This window comes from Oppia nitens, unplaced genomic scaffold (assembly GCF_028296485.1).
Source record: "Oppia nitens isolate AA-2021 unplaced genomic scaffold, nextdenovo-longstitch-racon4-pilon3 scaffold36_pilon_pilon_pilon, whole genome shotgun sequence".
Taxonomy (NCBI): domain Eukaryota; kingdom Metazoa; phylum Arthropoda; class Arachnida; order Sarcoptiformes; family Oppiidae; genus Oppia; species Oppia nitens.
The window spans coordinates 194,222-214,045 of record NW_026533217.1 but is presented as its reverse complement, the minus strand read 5'-3'; the positions used below and the strand labels follow the sequence as shown (position 1 = coordinate 214,045).

At 23.4% G+C, this 19,824-nt stretch overlaps 4 protein-coding genes across 4 annotated transcripts in view; 3 read left to right on the top strand and 1 right to left on the bottom strand.

Moving 5' to 3' along the window:
* Nucleotides 1–19,824, top strand: part of LOC128957127 (putative uncharacterized protein DDB_G0292292) — a 147,467-nt gene that overhangs the window by 69,001 nt on the left and 58,642 nt on the right. The gene's annotated exons all lie outside the window — the stretch shown is intronic.
* Nucleotides 5,050–6,920, top strand: LOC128957094 (mite allergen Der p 3-like). The gene is made up of 4 exons (XM_054302809.1): nt 5,050–5,335; nt 5,866–5,994; nt 6,321–6,609; nt 6,750–6,920. The coding sequence occupies exons 1-4, from the start codon at nt 5,076–5,078 to the stop codon at nt 6,918–6,920; spliced, it is 849 nt and encodes a 282-aa protein (XP_054158784.1). The 5' UTR covers nt 5,050–5,075.
* LOC128957093 (serine protease 52-like) lies at nt 13,648–15,168 on the top strand. The gene is made up of 3 exons (XM_054302808.1): nt 13,648–13,933; nt 14,441–14,569; nt 14,862–15,168. Exons 1-3 carry the CDS (start codon nt 13,674–13,676, stop codon nt 15,166–15,168), a joined length of 696 nt encoding a protein of 231 aa, XP_054158783.1. The 5' UTR covers nt 13,648–13,673.
* On the bottom strand, nt 16,816–19,232 carry LOC128957128 (mite allergen Der p 3-like). Its single transcript, XM_054302847.1, has 4 exons — nt 18,884–19,232; nt 18,463–18,591; nt 17,764–18,061; nt 16,816–17,384 (listed from the first exon to the last, which is right to left on the bottom strand). The coding sequence occupies exons 1-4, from the start codon at nt 19,180–19,182 to the stop codon at nt 17,217–17,219; spliced, it is 894 nt and encodes a 297-aa protein (XP_054158822.1). The 5' UTR covers nt 19,183–19,232; the 3' UTR covers nt 16,816–17,216.

Genomic DNA, 19,824 nt, shown 5'->3' with positions numbered 1-19,824 from the left:
ATATTTTTTGTAATTTAAAACAAAATGTTTCTAATTTTGGTATATATTTATTAGTTATTTTTGTTTTAAAAAATTTAAAAAATTTGTTTAGTTAAAAATAATTTTTTTGTTAAAAAAAATTTAATTAACATTATGGTTATCAATACTAGTGTTATTGATTACATAGTTAATAATAAACAATTGTCATCAAGTAAAAAATACAACAACAAAAAACTAAACAACAAAAATTTATTTATTTGTTTGTTTGTTAATTATATTTTTAACCTAATCATATATCTTTAAAATAATAGTAATAATAATTATACCCACTATTGACAAATAGGATAGTTTTTTTTTGTTAAAAGTGTAATAAACAATTTATTAATAATAATAATAATAAATATATATATATTGAATAGAATTTATAAATATATATACTGTATATAATAATTAAAAAAACATTTATTTTATATACTAAAAAAAAGTTTCAAAACAATCAAAACTATAAATATATATAATATTAATCTATAAACCGTATAATCAATTATTAGATAATTTTTAAAAATATATATATAAACTTTTTATTATTATTATTATTATTATTATTATTATTATTATTATTATTATTATTATTATTATTATTATTATTATTATTATTATTATTATTATGGTTTTTTCACAATTATTTTAGATTAATAAATACTATAACTTATATATTTACTAAAAATTTTAAATATTTTTAAAAAAAATTAACAATCAAATATTCTAACAATCAAATGAAGTAAAGTAAAAACAGCGAGACCTAACCACATGCCAAGTAGTCCACCTAAATTACAGAGAAATTCAATTTGACTCATTTGGGGTACATGTTGGACCAGTTGGTCTAAATGAGCGGAATGACTGATATAAACTTGAAACATTGATTCGTCCCATCGACTTGTTTCAATCTTTTGTTGGTCAACCAAATTCATAGTATAGTAATTTTCATAGCATGGATCCGGGCATTTCTTATTGCAACTAATACGATTGGGTAGATCACATGTTCCGCGAGATAATAGCATTCGGCACGGTTTAGACGACATCATTTCAGTCAGGTTTTTCTGTATCAGTTTTGTACTATATGGTAAACAATTATTACAATTAACAATATGATTTAATTTAACATTTTTATAACAACAATTGTTATTAGCAGTCATAAGTTTTTGTTGATAGTAACGGAATCGGCATTCGGAAGAGGTGCGCGAATTTTGTTTATCATCACCGGTATGATTATAATTATATAGATTATACTCTTTACATTTTGTATCCCATGTGGGCGGCAAACGTATCATTTTTATTGTTGAGTAACCAATAGTATATTTATTATTCATATGTAATTTAAATATACTTTCGGTAAATTTATGATAAGGTGTGTTGTTCGCTGAATGCATAATAAGCGATAACGCCTTTTTCTGGTACAGTGTTGAAGGGAACCAATATTTATTATGTTGAATCTTAATATATATAGAACTCAAAATAGTTTTATATTGTATATAATCGGAATTAAGTTCCGTAAAAAATGTAAAGCATTTTTCAGGATTTGGCCAATTAATTAGCGATACAATTGGTCGATAATCCCAGAGTTGTGATGTTGAATTAATGTTGTCATATTTATTAATATAAACTATAAATGACCCATTATATATATCGGTTAAATTGCTTACCCTATATGGCAGGGTTAAGTTGTTATCGTAAATTTCGGATAATGGCTAATTTTTTTTATAATAATAATATACAAATGTATTATACATAATTTCTAACTTGTCTTTGACTGATTTATTCACCGATACTCTACCATCTAAACTGTCTACGAGATGTTTATATTTTGCATAACTGTCCGCTAAATCTTCGGGAAACATTTTGGCCAACGCTTCCATATTTAGACCGTACGGAAAACAAATGGTAAATCCTGGCAGCGAATCATTTTCAAATGTTGTATACATTATTCTGGCCAATGTCTTACCACTACTATACTGATGAAACAGTATTAAGGAATGGTATAATAGGAACGAACTGCACAAACCAAATATTATAATTTTAATTACTGTCCGACGGCGTTGTTGACGATCCATTTCAGACCATTTTGTTTTAATATTATCGATTACTTTCATATCTTATTATTTTATTTAAATAAAAAATAATTATTTATGTAACAAATATATGAAAATTACAAAATAACAAAAATATTGATACTTGATTTATGCATTATATATATATATTCATTATATACAATGTATATATATAAACTTTATAGATATCAGGGTTAAACATGGATTTTAATTTCAGAGGGGGGTAGGGGTAAAGTAATCGGCAAAATAAATAATAAATATATGATAAATATATCTTGACAATATTTTTTTTATTGCATCTTTATATGAAAATATTTTTAAAATTTCTAAATCAAGTTAATCTATCAAAAAGATTTTTTTTAAATTTAATCAAATTTTAAGTAATTAACAATAAATTGTAATTTAAATAATAAATATCTGTTATTAATTTAATATGTTTTTATAATTACTTTCTTATTTATTAAAAAAATCTATTTTAAGTTTTAATTAATTATATATTGTAATGAAAAAGATTTTGCATAAAAATGTATAAATTAGAAATAATTTTCAATAATAATATATTTTTTAATAAAATGTCTTTTCAATATATATTATAATTTAAATTATTATTTTAATCTTAATTTTAATAGCAAAAAAAATTTTGTTTGATTTAAATTTAATTGATAAAAATTTTATAAAATTGGTGACACTTGATATACAGTGATGTAAAATAACTAAACATTTAATATTAAACAACAAATAAAAACTGTAATAATAAATGTATATCATATGACTTTTATATAATTTTTTATTTATTCTAAATGCTATACAATTATATATTTTTACAAATTAAAAAATAAATAATTATTTTTTTGTCTGATTTTATATGAAATTTAATTAATTAATTAATTAGTTTTCTATTTTGAACTTTATTTTTATAAAAGTTAAATTTTTTAAATTTATTTTATATATTTAAACTTTATATCAAAAATACAAGCAATTTTTATTAACAAATTTTACCTAAATAGTTATTTTTTACTTTTATTTATTAATTAGTTTCACATATTTTAAAACTGTATATTATATTATACAGGTTAGCCCCAATTCCTGTCACCTGTATATCAGACCCTAGATTCCTGTATAATACAGGCGGCACCTGTATGGGTGGTCAGTCTAGATACAACCCAGGGAGCAGATACAACTCAGCTATACCAACCTCATCGTTACCATTAACATGATATTCAATACTATTATTATTATTATTATTATTATTATAGCCAACAGTGTCACTATCCATATCTATAGCTTTAAACACTATTATCATCGATAATAATAATAATAATGGTAATAATGTTGAGCATCTAATTGAATAAAACATATTATAATTATTAGTAAATTTAATATAAATATTATATAACTATTTTTAAAAGCGAAATTAATAAACTAGATTTTTATTTTTTTAAAAAAACAATATAATTGTCATGTTATTAATTAAAAATTTTTATATTCTAGCATCTGTTTAAATAGTATTGTTTTCAAGTTAAAGGAAAATTTTATTTTTTGTCAATTCATTTTAGACCAACCGGTTAACAATTGTTTATTTAAGATTTTAAGTAATATTATTTTTAGTATATTACTAAAAGTTATCATTTTAAAAATAAAATGTATGTGTATGTGCATGTATATGTATATGTATATGTATATGTATATGTATATGTATATGTATATGTATATGTATATGTATATGTATATGTGTATGTGTATGTGTATGTGTATGTGTATGTGTATGTGTATGTGTATGTGTATGTGTATGTGTATGTGTATGTGTATGTGTATGTGTATGTGTATGTGTATGTGTATGTGTATGTGTATGTGTATGTGTATGTGTATGTGTATGTGTATGTGTATGTGTATGTGTATGTGTATGTGTATGTGTATGTGTATGTGTATGTGTATGTGTATGTGTATTTGTATGTGTATGTGTATGTGTATGTATATGTATATGTATATGTATATGTATATGTATATGTATATGTATATGTATATGTATATGTATATGTGTATGTATATGTGTATGTGTATGTGTATGTGTATGTGTATGTGTATGTGTATTTGTATGTGTATGTGTATGTGTATGTGTATGTGTATGTGTATGTGTATGTGTATGTGTATGTGTATGTGTATGTGTATGTGTATGTGTATGTGTATGTGTATGTGTATGTGTATGTGTATGTGTATGTGTATGTGTATATGTATGCTTTTTTAATATAATAATAACTATGTTATTACTATAAATAATTATACTAAAATTTAAAAATTAAATAAAATAATAATAATTAAACAGTTTATTTAATTAAAATATAAGATCTATAAATTCTACGATTAATAAATTTATAAGATTTTATATAAGTTTTATAATAAAAAATTTTATTTTTAAAATGATTATAAATTTTATAAAGCTAATAGTATTTACTTGTTAACCGGTTTGTCTAAAATGAAATGACAATAAACTAATATTTTCTTTTAACTTGAATACAAGTGTAAAAATAATTTTATTAATTTTATTAATTATTGTTAGTTTAATATATTTAGAAACAAGTAAACAATTAATTAACAAAATTCTAGAAAAACCAATCAAATATCAATACAGCATAAAAAAAAAGTACATATCGTATGATCAATGATTTTGTAATAATTATTTTTTAAAAAAAAGTTATTATAATAATCGTTTTAAAAATTATTTTTAAAAATGATTATTATTTTTATTAATTAACTAATTTGAAAGAAAAACATTACTTAATTTCAAACAAAAGTTAACCGGTTTGTCTAAAAAAATGATTTAACAAAAAAATTTTATTTAAAAAAAATCTAAAACAAAACTATATAAACAGTTTAAAACTTTACAAAATTTACAACAATATCTAGAATTATATTAATTAATTATAATTATAATAATAATAATAATTTTATTATATAATGTTTTATTCAATTAGTTGTTTAACATTATTGATGTTAATAACGATATGTTCGTTAGCTATAGATATGTCCGACCAAACTGTTGGCTATAATAATAATAATAATACTATTAATACTAATAATAATAATAGTATTAATGATTTTCGTGTTTCCGGTTCAAATACAAAAGTTGTCTATCAATATCAGGTGCCATGGGTTGTATCCATACGTAACTGGAAAAACGGTGATCTCATATGCGGTGGTGTTATAGTTGATAAGTATTGGTTACTAACATCAGCCCAATGTATTGCCGAGTAAGTACTATATTATTATTATTATTATTATTAGTATTATTATAATGATTAAAATTAAAATCAGTGGCTAAAAAAATTTCATTATCTTTAAATAATAATTTTCCATTTTTTAAATTAAACAATTTTTTTAATTGATTGTTATTATAAAAATATAAAAGTTTTTTTTTAGTATTAAAAGAGTAAGTATTATGATTAAGTATAATAATAATAATAATAATAACGATAATAAATTTCTAGCCTTTAGAATATAAACAAAATAGTAAAAAAAAAGTTATTATTATTATATTAAACAAATTTTTATAAAATATTTATCTAATTGCATATATATATATATATATATATATATATATATATATATATATATACATATATTTTTATGTGTTGAATAAATATAATGATCTATTTTATACAATACATATTTATGTATATTTTAATTTTTATTTACTTTATTTATTTTTTTTGTATATGAAATGTTTAAAAAAAATATTATATATTATTTAAAATTTTTATTTAAAAAATTAAATTTACAGTCGATCGGAGGCATCAATGTACATATCGTCGGGTAGCAGTGATTTGAAAACAATTAAACATAAAAATAATGTCGATAAATTTGTTTTACCCAACGGTGCATCACGAACCAAACTACCCGAAAGTCAAGTGTATGTGTATTTAATTAAATAATTTATAAAATAATTTTTAAATATTAATAATTATCTAATTAATTAAAAAGTTATATATAATTAATATTTATTATTATTTTTAAAAAAAATACATATCTTAAATAACTCTATATTTTATTGTTATTTATCTATTTAGTTATTTATTTTTCTTATTGTATCAAACTACTTAAAAATATGATTTTTTTTTAAAATTAATTAATTTAATATTAATAATACTAAAAAATAAAATTTACAAACAATTAAAACAAAAATAAACTATTGTTATGCTCTCTCCTCTCTCTCTCTCTCTCTCTCTTGATATATAGTAATCAACTAACAAACAATATAGCAATGATCAAAATTAAATCACCTGGATTCGATTTTAAAGATTCTGTTAAAGTTAAAAAGGCTAAATTAGATCAAGATCCAAACATGCGAGGCGAGGAACTGTATGTGTATGGTTGGGGAAAGCCTACAAATGTTATGGGCAAAGAAATCTATCAAAATCAATTGGAAATGACTAAATCTAGTGTTTTTGATGAAAGTTATTGCAACATAAAATCAAAATCTAAAAATCTAATTTGTTTGGTTGGTAGTAACGCAGGAGCTACATATGTAAGTTTTTTTTATGTTTAAAATTATAATACTAATTAAACAAAATTTTTCAAAACAAAACTAAAATTATTTAGTATGTTTTTAGAAAGATTTTATTTTAAATAATTTTAATCATGTTATATATATATATATATTTCTAGTTTGACCGTGGTGGTCAAGTAACAGGTATACATTCAACTGATATATCCGAAGTAGTTGGTATAATATCGTACACTCACTACGATATTAAAAAAAGAGCTGTTAAATATTCAGTGGTAACTTTTGTACAACCATATTTGAGCTGGATTAAATCAACAATTAAAACTAAATAATCAATTAATTAACACACAAATTATATTGAGGTTTTTTTTAATGCAAAGATTGTTTTATGCTTTTTTACTCATTATAATTTGAGTTATTTTTTTTTATTAATTTATAAATACATTGCTTTATATCAATATTTATTTGTATTTTTTTTCTTATACCTTTTTATTATATGGTAATATAATTGAAAATAAATATATTAATTTTAAGTTTAATTAACATGGTAAAATCATTATATGAACGTTATTTTTATAATATATAAAAAACTTTTTTATAGCAATTTAAAGTTGCAGGTAAATAAAATAGATGCAATTACATATTATGAGTAAATATAAATAAAATATATAACGTCTGTCAAACTTAAATAGACCTCAAAAAATTACAAATTAATTTAGCCATAAATAATGTTTGTTAATATTTGAAAAATTAAACCCCTTATATTAAAAAAATAAAAAAATATATATAAATAAATAAAAATAAATACAAATAAATAAATAAAAAACAAATAATAAAAAAATAATAAAAATATTTATTTAAGTATTTTCGGGACAGCAGTTCCTTTATGTTTCAAACAATATTTAAGTCGAGGAACAAAATTATTAATTACAGATTGAATTAAATTTATATCACTCTTAATAATATTAAAATTTTTAATTATATGTTGTTTTAATTCAACTAAATTGGTTGGTTTATGTGGAGTACTCCAAACCATTGTTTTTAATTGGTTCCATAAAAAATAATCACAAGGATTTAAATCACTTGAATTACTTGGCCATATAAATGCTGTTTTCAAACTTATTATATTATTGCCAAAGTTTGTCTTCAAAAAATCTAATGTTTCCTTAGCTGAAAAATAATAATTTATATTAGATTTATTAATAATTTTAGGTGCTTTCATCGTGATATGGTCCTAGATAAATACCGGTATGACTTGACGCTCCGTCTTGTTGAAATACTTGTTTAGTAAAATCACATCCATTGAGTTATTTTAACTCTTCAATAAATTTTTTAATTAAAGTCTGATAACTCTCTTTGGTTACAGTAACTCTCTTTCCGTTATCATCTTCAATAAAGTATGGACCAATCATACCTTTACTCGAAATTGCTATCCAAACTGACACATATCCTGGATGTGCTATCTTTTCAACAAATGTAGATTTCGGCTTTCCTTTAGATTTGTCGCTTCATTTCCTATTATTCTGTTTGTTGATGAATTGTTCCAACAAAAAGTGACTTTCATCGGAAAACCTGAAAGAATCGGTGCTTTCAGCGTGATATGACCCTAGATATTTATTTTTATGACTTACCAAATGTCTTCTAAATATTGAGGATTTTTCATAATTATTTTTAACATTTTTTTACAAAATACGACTCTCATTTTTTTTGAATTTGAAGTTAATCGCTGAACATAAGTATACTTATACGGATGTTTTTTAAGTTTAGTTTTAAGTATTTTATTAACAGAACCTATACTTATAACTTTATTATTAATATTCATTTGATTTGTTATTTTTCTTATGGTTTTATACTTTGGCAATAAATTTTTCACTTTTTTAATATTTTCACTATTTATAACAATTTTTGGTTTACCACGTTTTAAATTTTCCACAGTATTTAGATCTTTAAATTTTTTAACTATTTTTAATATTCCACTTTTATGTGGTGGATTTTTATTAAATTCAGTATTATATTTACTTTGAATATATAAAATTTTATTTTTGAATTCACTATTTGAAACAAAATCATAATAACGATTAACTATAAAACTTCTTTCATATTTACTATAATATCTATTATTACTTTTTTCCATATTTAATATTTTACTTAAATCAAATCAAATCAAATCAAATCAAATCAAATCAAATCAAATCAAATCAAATCAATTAAAATAATAAGTATAATAAAAATAACACGTGTGGTGTACTTTTCCACAAAATAATAGTAACTAAATAACACAAACTCTAACATTAATATAAGCCCCTATACCTGTTATCATACATTATTTATCTGATAATTTTACGCGCCAAAACAGAGGTCTCCATTTAAGCTGTATAGACGTTATTTATTTATATATTTATGTTCAAAATTGTTTTATAATTGTTTTTATAAAACTATTTAAATATATAGATTAATTTTATAATATAATAGTAAAAGTTAATTAATATTTTTTCAGTTAATTCATTTTTAAACTAACCGGTTAACAGTTGTTATAAGCAGTTATATAAAAGTTATAATCATTATTAAAATAATTTTTTTTATTATAATAATCTTTTACAAAAAAAATTAAAAAAAATATTAATTGTACGATATATAGATGTAAAGTACTAAAATATAAATGTATTGAAATTTGATTGGTTTTTCTAGAATTTTTGTTAATTGTTAACTCAATTATTACTTAAGTTGTTTTTTAATATAAATATTTATATATAATAATTTGTTTTCTATAATTATATGTGTATGTGTATGTGTATGTGTATGTGTATGTGTATGTGTATGTGTATGTGTATGTGTATGTGTATGTGTATGTGTATGTGTATGTGTATGTGTATGTGTATGTGTATGTGTATGTGTATGTGTATGTGTATGTGTATGTGTATGTGTATGTGTATGTGTATGTGTATGTGTATGTGTATGTGTATGTGTATGTGTATGTGTATGTGTATGTGTATGTGTATGTGTATGTGTATGTGTATGTGTATGTGTATGTGTATGTGTATGTGTATGTGTATGTGTATGTGTATGTGTATGTGTATGTGTATGTGTATGTGTATGTGTATGTGTATGTGTATGTGTATGTGTATGTGTATGTGTATGTGTATGTGTATGTGTATGTGTATGTGTATGTGTATGTGTATGTGTATGTGTATGTGTATGTGTATGTGTATGTGTATGTGTATGTGTATGTGTATGTGTATGTATATGTGTATATGTATGTGTATGTGTATGTGTATGTGTATGTGTATGTGTATATGTAGATTCTCCCGTTAAATAGGTAGGCTTATAGCTGCAGACGAGCTACCACTTATAGGCAATGCGGTAAAGGTGTGACCTATACAATGACCAGCTTTGGACCCGAGCTTAGAGACAATTGTTGCGGCGGCTTAGCTAATACACACTCATGTTGCAACAACTATAATCACCCATAAGCTAATGACTATTATAATCACAAACACAGTGTATAATATATTTACAATACTTTATTAATAATATAAATGCGTTAAACAATTAAACTGATAATTAATATAATTAAAGCTATCGGCCAGTACTACGCCAACACACCCATACAGTCCACTGACTGCTAAACACACTTAGACTGAACCGTCCACTTCGATAGCTAAGCCAACTCTAACCCAACTACTGGTTTCAGTCCACCATTACATTTAAGCTCACGTGTGTTGAGGCAGCACTGGTAGCTAAGCTTTTCAACTTAAATAGCATTTTATAAATTATAATAAACTTTAAGCAAAATATATATTAGCGTAGGGTTTGAATCATTACATTCCCCACCACTTCGATTCACGCCCACGTGAATAGCCGAATATAATAAAAATAAAATTTAAATACAAAAAAAAATAATTTCAACCGAACGCTTGTCCCTTCCCCACTACTTCGCTAATTAGTCCTCTAATTACATCCATAAGCGTTCGGGTCAACCATCCGGGTTGTGCTGCTGTTATGTGGAGCTTCGGTAGCTTTTCCATTGCGCGGTGTCTTCAGCTCCACTTGAAAGCCTGCGCTGGATATGCGATGCGATTGATGTTTTCCTCTATCAAACACTTGGCTTTTAGTCGGCATTTCATTTACATAATTCTTATGTTTGTCGATCTGTCGGTCTTTAAGCTCTTCGGCTTTTAGCTGCGGTTTGTTTAGCTGTCCTCTTAATCGCTTGAATGTCTTTAATGACGATCCGGTATTCACGCTGTTGTATGTCTTATAGCTTCTCATATCTGTAATCATATCTGTCAAACAATACTTAGCTAATGCGTCCAAAAACATTGTATCGCTTTCAATAGTTTCAGACATTGTCGTTGTTTTAGCGCTTTCTTGAATTCCCGACATATCTCTTGAATCAACGCTTTCTAATATTTCTGTTAAATCTGTTGATTCGGCGCTGTCTTGTGTTGTCTTCACATGTGTTGTTGCGGTGTTTTCTTCGATAGCTTTTCCGTCATTATTGTCTGATTCATGAGTTAGCTTATCGACGGTTGTTGTGATTACTTCTTCGGTAATATAGCTGTTATTTTTCTGTTGTTCCGATTCTTGAGCTAAGCGTTTGTCCGTTTGTTTAGCTCTGCTGTTGGCTATTGTGTCGACCACTTCTTCGCTATTATTTCTGACAATCTGTGGTTCTGTTTCTTTTGCTAAGCTGTTGACGGTTGTGGTCATAGCTTTCACGTTTGACATAAATCTCTGCATTTCTTCTCTCATTTCTCTCATTTCTTTCTCTTGTCTAAGCCTCTGGTCCTCCAAAGCTTTGCTTAACTCTTCAACTTTTGCTTTGTCTGCCATTTCGTCAGCTTCTGTTGCTATGCTATCGGCAATCGTTTCTACTATTTCTTCGCTGATATCGCTATTTTCTTCCTTTCCAAGAGCTGCTACTTCTTTGATTACAACTGTAATCGCTTCCGACGCTTGCTTTGCTTCAACTCCTATGCTAAGAGCTTCTGAAGCCTTTGCTATAACAGCGGCTGCTGTTGTCGTAGAGTAGGCGACCACTGCTTCGTTTCCTTCCTTACGATCAATAGCTTCGTTCCCCGACAGTGCCAATCCTTTGGTCACTTCCCGGTCTCCACTATGGCTATCGTCAAAGCTTTTGTCCTCCGCGAGTGCGTCCACCATCTCTCCCGAATCCTTTGCGTTGTTTCTAAGCGTCTTTGCGTTGGTAAGCTCTTCCGGTACTACTTCTGTCTTCAGCGATTGGTGATTACAATCCTTGTCCTTCAAAAAGCTTAATTGGCTGAATAGCTCCTGTCTTTGGCTTTCGTCTGTCGTTTTCTGCGCTTTCTTTAAAATCTCAATGTCCTCAAAAAACAGACTCATATCGACATAAAAACCAGCATTAGCTTTGGCGATAATTTCTTTAGAAATGGCATCTATTTGAGCTTTAGGCGCCATTTTGTTTTTCATTTCGTCCGTAATTTGCTTAACTTCAGCTTTTCCTAACGCTTGTCCCGTGCGATCCCTTTTAGCTCTTCGTTGACACGATGTCTCTCTTCGAGGTCCGGCTTATTGCGTAAATTGTTGCTTATATGATGGCCAATGCAGTCCACGAAACTGGGAGAACGGGCGCCTCCACCAGCTTATGTAACTGCTCTCTGGTCACTGCAGTTCACGAAACAGGGAGAACGGGCGCCTCCACCAGCTTATGTAACGGTAATATCTGCTACGGTGTCACCAAACGGTACGCCCACTCGTAGCAGATAGCTTGCGATAGGTTCGGGAATCTGGCCTCCGAACCACTTGTAGATTCTCCCGTTAAATAGGTAGGCTTATAGCTGCAGACGAGCTACCACTTATAGGCAATGCGGTAAAGGTGTGACCTATACAATGACCAGCTTTGGACCCGAGCTTAGAGACAATTGTTGCGGCGGCTTAGCTAATACACACTCATGTTGCAACAACTATAATCACCCATAAGCTAATGACTATTATAATCACAAACACAGTGTATAATATATTTACAATACTTTATTAATAATATAAATGCGTTAAACAATTAAACTGATAATTAATATAATTAAAGCTATCGGCCAGTACTACGCCAACACACCCATACAGTCCACTGACTGCTAAATACACTTAGACTGAACCGTCCACTTCGATAGCTAAGCCAACTCTAACCCAACTACTGGTTTCAGTCCACCATTACATTTAAGCTCACGTGTGTTGAGGCAGCACTGGTAGCTAAGCTTTTCAACTTAAATAGCATTTTATAAATTATAATAAACTTTAAGCAAAATATATATTAGCGTAGGGTTTGAATCATTACATGTATGTGTATGTGTATGTGTATGCTTTTTTAATATAATAATAACTATGTTATTATTATGAATAATTATACTAAAATTTAAAAATTAAATTATAATAATTAAACAGTTTATTTAATTAAAATATAAGATCTATAAATTCTACGATTAATAAATTTATAAGATTTTATATAAGTTTTATAATAAAAAATTTTATTTTTAAAATGATTATAAATTTTATAAAGCTAATAGTATTTACTTGTTAACCGGTTTGTCTAAAATGAAATGACAATAAACTAATATTTTCTTTTAACTTGAATACAAGTGTAAAAATAATTTTATTAATTTTATTAATTATTGTTAGTTTAATATATTTAGAAACAAGTAAACAATTAATTAACAAAATTCTAGAAAAACCAATCAAATATCAATACAACATCAAAAAAAAGTACATATCGTATGATCAATGATTTTGTAATAATTATTTTTTAAAAAAAAGTTATTATAATAATCGTTTTAAAAATTATTTTTAAAAATGATTATTATTTTTATTAATTAACTAATTTGAAAGAAAAACATTACTTAATTTCAAACAAAAGTTAACCGGTTTGTCTAAAAAAATGATTTAACAAAAAAATTTTATTTAAAAAAAATCTAAAACAAAACTATATAAACAGTTTAAAACTTTACAAAATTTACAACAATATCTAGAATTATATTAATTAATTATAATTATAATAATAATAATAATTTTATTATATAATGTTTTATTCAATTAGTTGTTTAACATTATTGATGTTAATAACGATATGTTCGTTAGCTATAGATATGTCCGACCAAACTGTTGGCTATAATAATAATAATAATACTATTAATACTAATAATAATAATAGTATTAATGATTTTCGTGTTTCCGGTTCAAATACAAAAGTTGTCTATCAATATCAGGTGCCATGGGTTGTATCCATACGTAACTGGAAAAACGGTGATCTCATATGCGGTGGTGTTATAGTTGATAAGTATTGGTTACTAACATCAGCCCAATGTATTGCCGAGTAAGTACTGTATTATTATTATTATTATTATTATTATGATTATAATAATAATAATAATGATTAAAATTAAAATCAGTGGCTAAAAAAAATTTTATTATTTTTAAATAATAATTTTCCATTTTTTAAATTAAACATTTTTTAATTGATTGTTATTATAAAAATATAAAAGTTTTTTTTTTAGTATTAAAAGAGTAAGTATTATGATTAAGTATAATAATAATAATAATAATAACGATAATAAATTTCTAGCATTTAGTATATAAACAAAATAGTAAAAAAAAAGTTATTATTATTATATTAAACAAATTTTTATAAAATAGTTATCTAATTGCATATATCTTTATATAGTACTGTATGTTGAATAAATATAATGATCTATTTTATACAATACATATTTATGTATATTTTAATTTTTATTTACTTTATTTATTTTTTTTTGTATATGAAATGTTTAGAAAAAATATTATATATTATTTAAAATTTTTATTTAAAAAATTAAATTTACAGTCGATCGGAGGCATCAATGTATATATCGTCGGGTAGCAGTGATTTGAAAACAATCAAACATAAAAATAATGTCGATAAATTTGTTTTACCCAACGGTGCATCCCGAACCAAACTACCTGAAAGTCAAGTGTATGTGTATTTAATTAAATAATTTATAAATTATTTTTAAATATTAATAATTATCTAATTAATTAACTAAGTTATATAATTAATATTTATTATTTTTTTTATAAAAATACATATCTTATATAACTCTATATTTTATTGTTATCTATTTATTTATTTATTTATTATAAATATGATTTTTTTTAATTAATTAATTTAATATTAATAATACTAAAAAATAAAATTTACAAACAATTAAAACAAAAATAAACTATTGTTATGCTCTCTCTCTCTCTCTCTCTCTCTCTCTTTATAGTAATCAACTAACAAACAATATAGCAATGATCAAGATTAAGTCACCTGGATTCGATTTTAAAGATTCTGTTAAAGTTAAGCAAGCTAAATTATTTCCAGATACAAACATGCAAGGCAAAAAACTGTATGTGTATGGTTGGGGAAAGCCTACAAATGTTATGGGCAAAGAAATCTATCAAAATCAATTGGAAATGACTAAATCTAATGTATTTGCTGAAAGTTATTGCAACATAAAAAAACAGTCTAAAAATCTAATTTTGTTTGAGTTATACAGGTGCTACATATGTAAGTTTTTTTTAAATACTTAATGTCATAAAATTATAAAAATTATTGTTATTTAATTTAAAAAAAAACAAAAATCATAATAATAATATTTTTAGTGTATTTAGTAAGTTTTATTTTTTTTTAATAATTTAATTATAAAATTTTTGTTAAGACTAAAAATTATTATTTATTTTTAAAAAAATACAAAAAAAATAATAATAATATTTAGTGTATGTTTAGTGAGTTTTATTTTAAATATTTTAATTATGAAAAATTTTAGTTATGTCTTACACAAAAAAACAATAATAATAATAATAATAATATTTTTAGTGTATTTAGTAAGTTTTATTTTTTTTTAATAATTTAATTATAAAAATTTTTGTTGACTAAAAATTATAAAAATTATTATTTATTTTTAAAAAAATACAAAATAAAAATAATAATATTTAGTGTATGTTTAGTGAGTTTTATTTTAAATATTTTAATTATGAAAAATTTTAAGTTATGTCTTAAAATTATAAAAATTATTATTATTTATTTTGTTACACAAAAAAAACAATAATAATAATAATAATAATAATAATAATAATATTTTAGAGTGCTTTCAGTGAGTTTTATTTTTTAATAATTTTAATCATGTTATTTTTATATATATATATATATTTCTAGTTTGACCGTGGTAGTCAAGTAACAGGTATACATTCAACTGATATATTCAAGGTGATTGGTATAATATCGTATACTCACTATGATATTAAAAAAAGAGCTGATAAATATTCAGTGGTAACTTTTGTACAACCATATTTGAGCTGGATTAAATCAACAATTAAAACTAAATAATCAATTAATTAACACACAAATTATATTGAGGTTTTTTTTAATGCAAAGATTGTTTTATGCTTTTTTACTCATTATAATTTGAGTTATTTTTTTTTATTAATTTATAAAAACATTGCTTTATATCAATATTTATTTGTATTTTTTTTCTTATACCTTTTTATTATATGGTAATATTATTGGAAATAAATATAATAATTTTAAATTTAATTAACACGGTAAAAACATTTTATTAACGTTATTTTTATAATATATAATATACTTTTTATAGCAATTTAAAGTTGCAGGCAAATAAAATAGATGCAATTACATATTATTAGGAAATATAAATAAAATATATATTTATTTATATATTTATGTTCAAAATTGATTTATAATTGTTTTTATAAAACTATATAAATATATTTTTTAAAAATGTTTTATAGTCTTTAAGTATTCATAAATTATTTATGATTAATTAAATTAATTCTAATATTTAAAACTAGTTATATTAACTAAATCTAATTGTTTGCTTAATAATTGTTTAACAATTTTAAGAAATATTATTTTTAATCTATTAATAAAATTTATAATCATTATAAAAATAAAATTTCAAAATAAAAATATTGCAAAATTATTGATCGTACGATAGTACGATTAGTACAATACAATTTTATTGATATTTTATTAGTTTTTTACAATTTTTGTTAAGTAACACTAATAAGTAAAACTAATAAACTAACAAAAAATTCTAGAAATACAAATATAACATCAATATAGTTGTATAGTACCTATATATCTACATTATAAATTGTACGATCAATTATTTTGTAATTAGTTAAAGTTAAAATTAAAGAGAAAGAGAGACAGACAGAGAGAGAGAGAGAGAGAAAGAGAGAGAGAGTAAAAAAGTAAAAAAAAACCTAAAAATATTTCTGCATCAAAAAAAACCTTAATATAATTTGTTTTATCTATATGTATGTGTATGTCTGCATTAAAAAATTATTATTTTTGTATTTTTTTTTTTAAATTTATTTAGTTTTAATTGTTTTAAATAACAAATAATTTTCGTGTATATATGTTTGTGTATATGTGTGTGTGTATGCGTATATATGTATGTTTATCTGAATGTATATGTGTGTGTGTATGTTTATATATGTTTGGCTATATGTGTGTATTTATTTTTGTGTATGTGTAAATGTATTTATGTATATGTGTTAATGTTAATGTATGTGTGTGTGTATGTTTGTAACTTTTATTTTAAATAATCTACACATTAATTAGTCTTAATTGTTTTTTGAATCCAAATCCACCAAGGTCTCACTGATGATACAATTGTATATTTTTTCGCATTTTTTTGTGTATCATAGTAAGTATATGATACTATACCAGCTAATAACTTTTGACCATTATGCTGTACAACTACTGGTCCACCACGATCATACTATAGCACGTGTTAAAAAAATTAATTAAAATTAAAAAAATTTATTGTTAAAAGACTAAAAATTTCAAAGTCTATTAAAATGAATATACATATAAAACCATAAAAGAATATCAGTATTGATTTTGTTTATAATTAATTTGTTTATTAAAATTCTAAATCAGTATATAAATATAAATAATTATAATTAATTTATAAATTTGTTTATATTATTATTGTTAAAGATAAAAATAATAGAACAAATTGCTAGCTAATTTATAGAAATTTTTTTGAAAGTATTAACTGTATATATATTTATAAATAATTATAATTAATTTTTCTTATATTATTATTGTTAAAGATAAAAATATTATTTAAAAATAATTAAAAAAAATAAACTTACTCGACTAGCTCCATTGGTTTTACTATACAAACAGTATAGATATAGATTTGTTTGTTCAACACTACAATAATCATTTGAAAATATTTTTATCGCTAACTTAGTTAATCTATCATGATAGGTTTCATTAATGGTTGATCGACTAGTTAAACCTATACTACCCCAACCATATACAGTCATATCTAAACTATCAGATAACTCCTTAGTTAAAAATGGTTGAATTTTTTGGATATTTTTATTTTGAAAATTGAATCCAGCTTGTTTAATCTTGACCATTGCAATGTTGTCTGATAGTTGTTTGCTAATAATAATAGAGAAAAAGATAGACAGAGAGAGAGAGAGAGAGAGAGAGAGAGAGAGAGAAAGAAAGAAAGAGAGAGAGAGAGAGAGAGAGAAAGAAAGAGAGAGAAAGAAAGAGAGAGAGAGAGAGAGAGAGAGAGAGAAATTATTTAAAAATATTAACTATAATTAACTATTATACCAGTTTAAGTCACTTAAAAATTTTAATTTGAGTAAAATATTATGTTAATTATTTAGCAAGGTAATGTATATAACTTACCTATTAAAGATAACTGTATATCTTAAGTTACATTGTTTAATGCAAAGTTAACTGTACAAAATAGTACTCAAATTTAAACTTTTAATTAGCATTATCTGTATAATATTTATTTAAATTTTTGTTATTTAAAAAAAACAACTTACACTTTACTATCAGACAGTTTGTTTTTGTCTGTTAAATCAGGAAAAACAATTTTATCGATATTATGTTTATGTTGAATATCGTGTAACTTATCGCTACCCGAGACTACAAACATGTTTTGAATTGAACGACTGTAAAAATATTTATATTAAAAAAATAAGAAACAAAAATAATTATTAAAAATTATAAATTAATTAATTGAATAAATTATAGTAGAAATAAACAAAAATAGTATATATATATATATATATTGTTCATTACATACATACGTATTTACCTATACAGTACATACAGTATATATATTAACAGATATAAAAAATATAAATATTTTAACATATATATATATATATATATAATGATTATAAATTATATATATATATATATATATATATTAATATTTTTTTATTTGTTTATATAAATTACCCGGCAATACATTGTGCAGTCGTAAGTAACCAATACTTGTCAACTATAACACCACCGCATATTAGTTCCGCATTTTTTTCGGTGTTACGTATGGATACAACCCAGGGAGCATCAGCTATACTAACCTTATCGTTACCATTAACACGATATTCAATACTATTGTTATTAGTATTATTATTATAGCCAACAGTATCACTGTCTACCATATCTATAATTTTAACCATTATTATCATCGATAATAATAATAATAGTAATGATGGCAACAATGTTGTTGTTGAGCATCTAATTGAATAAAACATATTTATTATTAGTAGTAGATTTTTTTTTTAAACTAGATTTTTATTCAAAATAAAAACTAAATAAAAATTAACTAATTAACTAATAAAAACTTATTCTAATCAAACATTTGTTTAAATAGATTTGTTTTTGAAGTTAAAAGTTAATTAATTTTTTTTTTATTTTTGTCAATTCATTTTAGACCAACCGGTTAACAGTTGTTAGGAATTTTCAGTAATAATTTATAAAAGTTATAATCATTTTAAAAATAATTTTTTTTTATTATAAAAATCTCTTACAAAATTATTACAAAATCATTTATCGTACGATATATATACTGTAGATCTAGAGTACTATACAATAATTGTATTGATATTTCATAGGTTTTTCTTAAAATTTTTGTTAATTAATTGTTTATTTAAGTGTTTCTTATGTTGTTTTTATTATACAACCAGTTGAGAATGCTAAAAAAAATTTCCATGATTACTTAAAATCAAATGTTTTAATATGAAAATTAAAACTTAAATTAAATTAGGGTATTAAATAACTCAAATAAATTATTAAATTTACTATAAATTTAGCTTGAATTTAATAAAGTATTAATTCAACATTTATTTATTTTTATGAAAAATCTAAATAAAATTGTCTGATTAAAAATTTTTTCT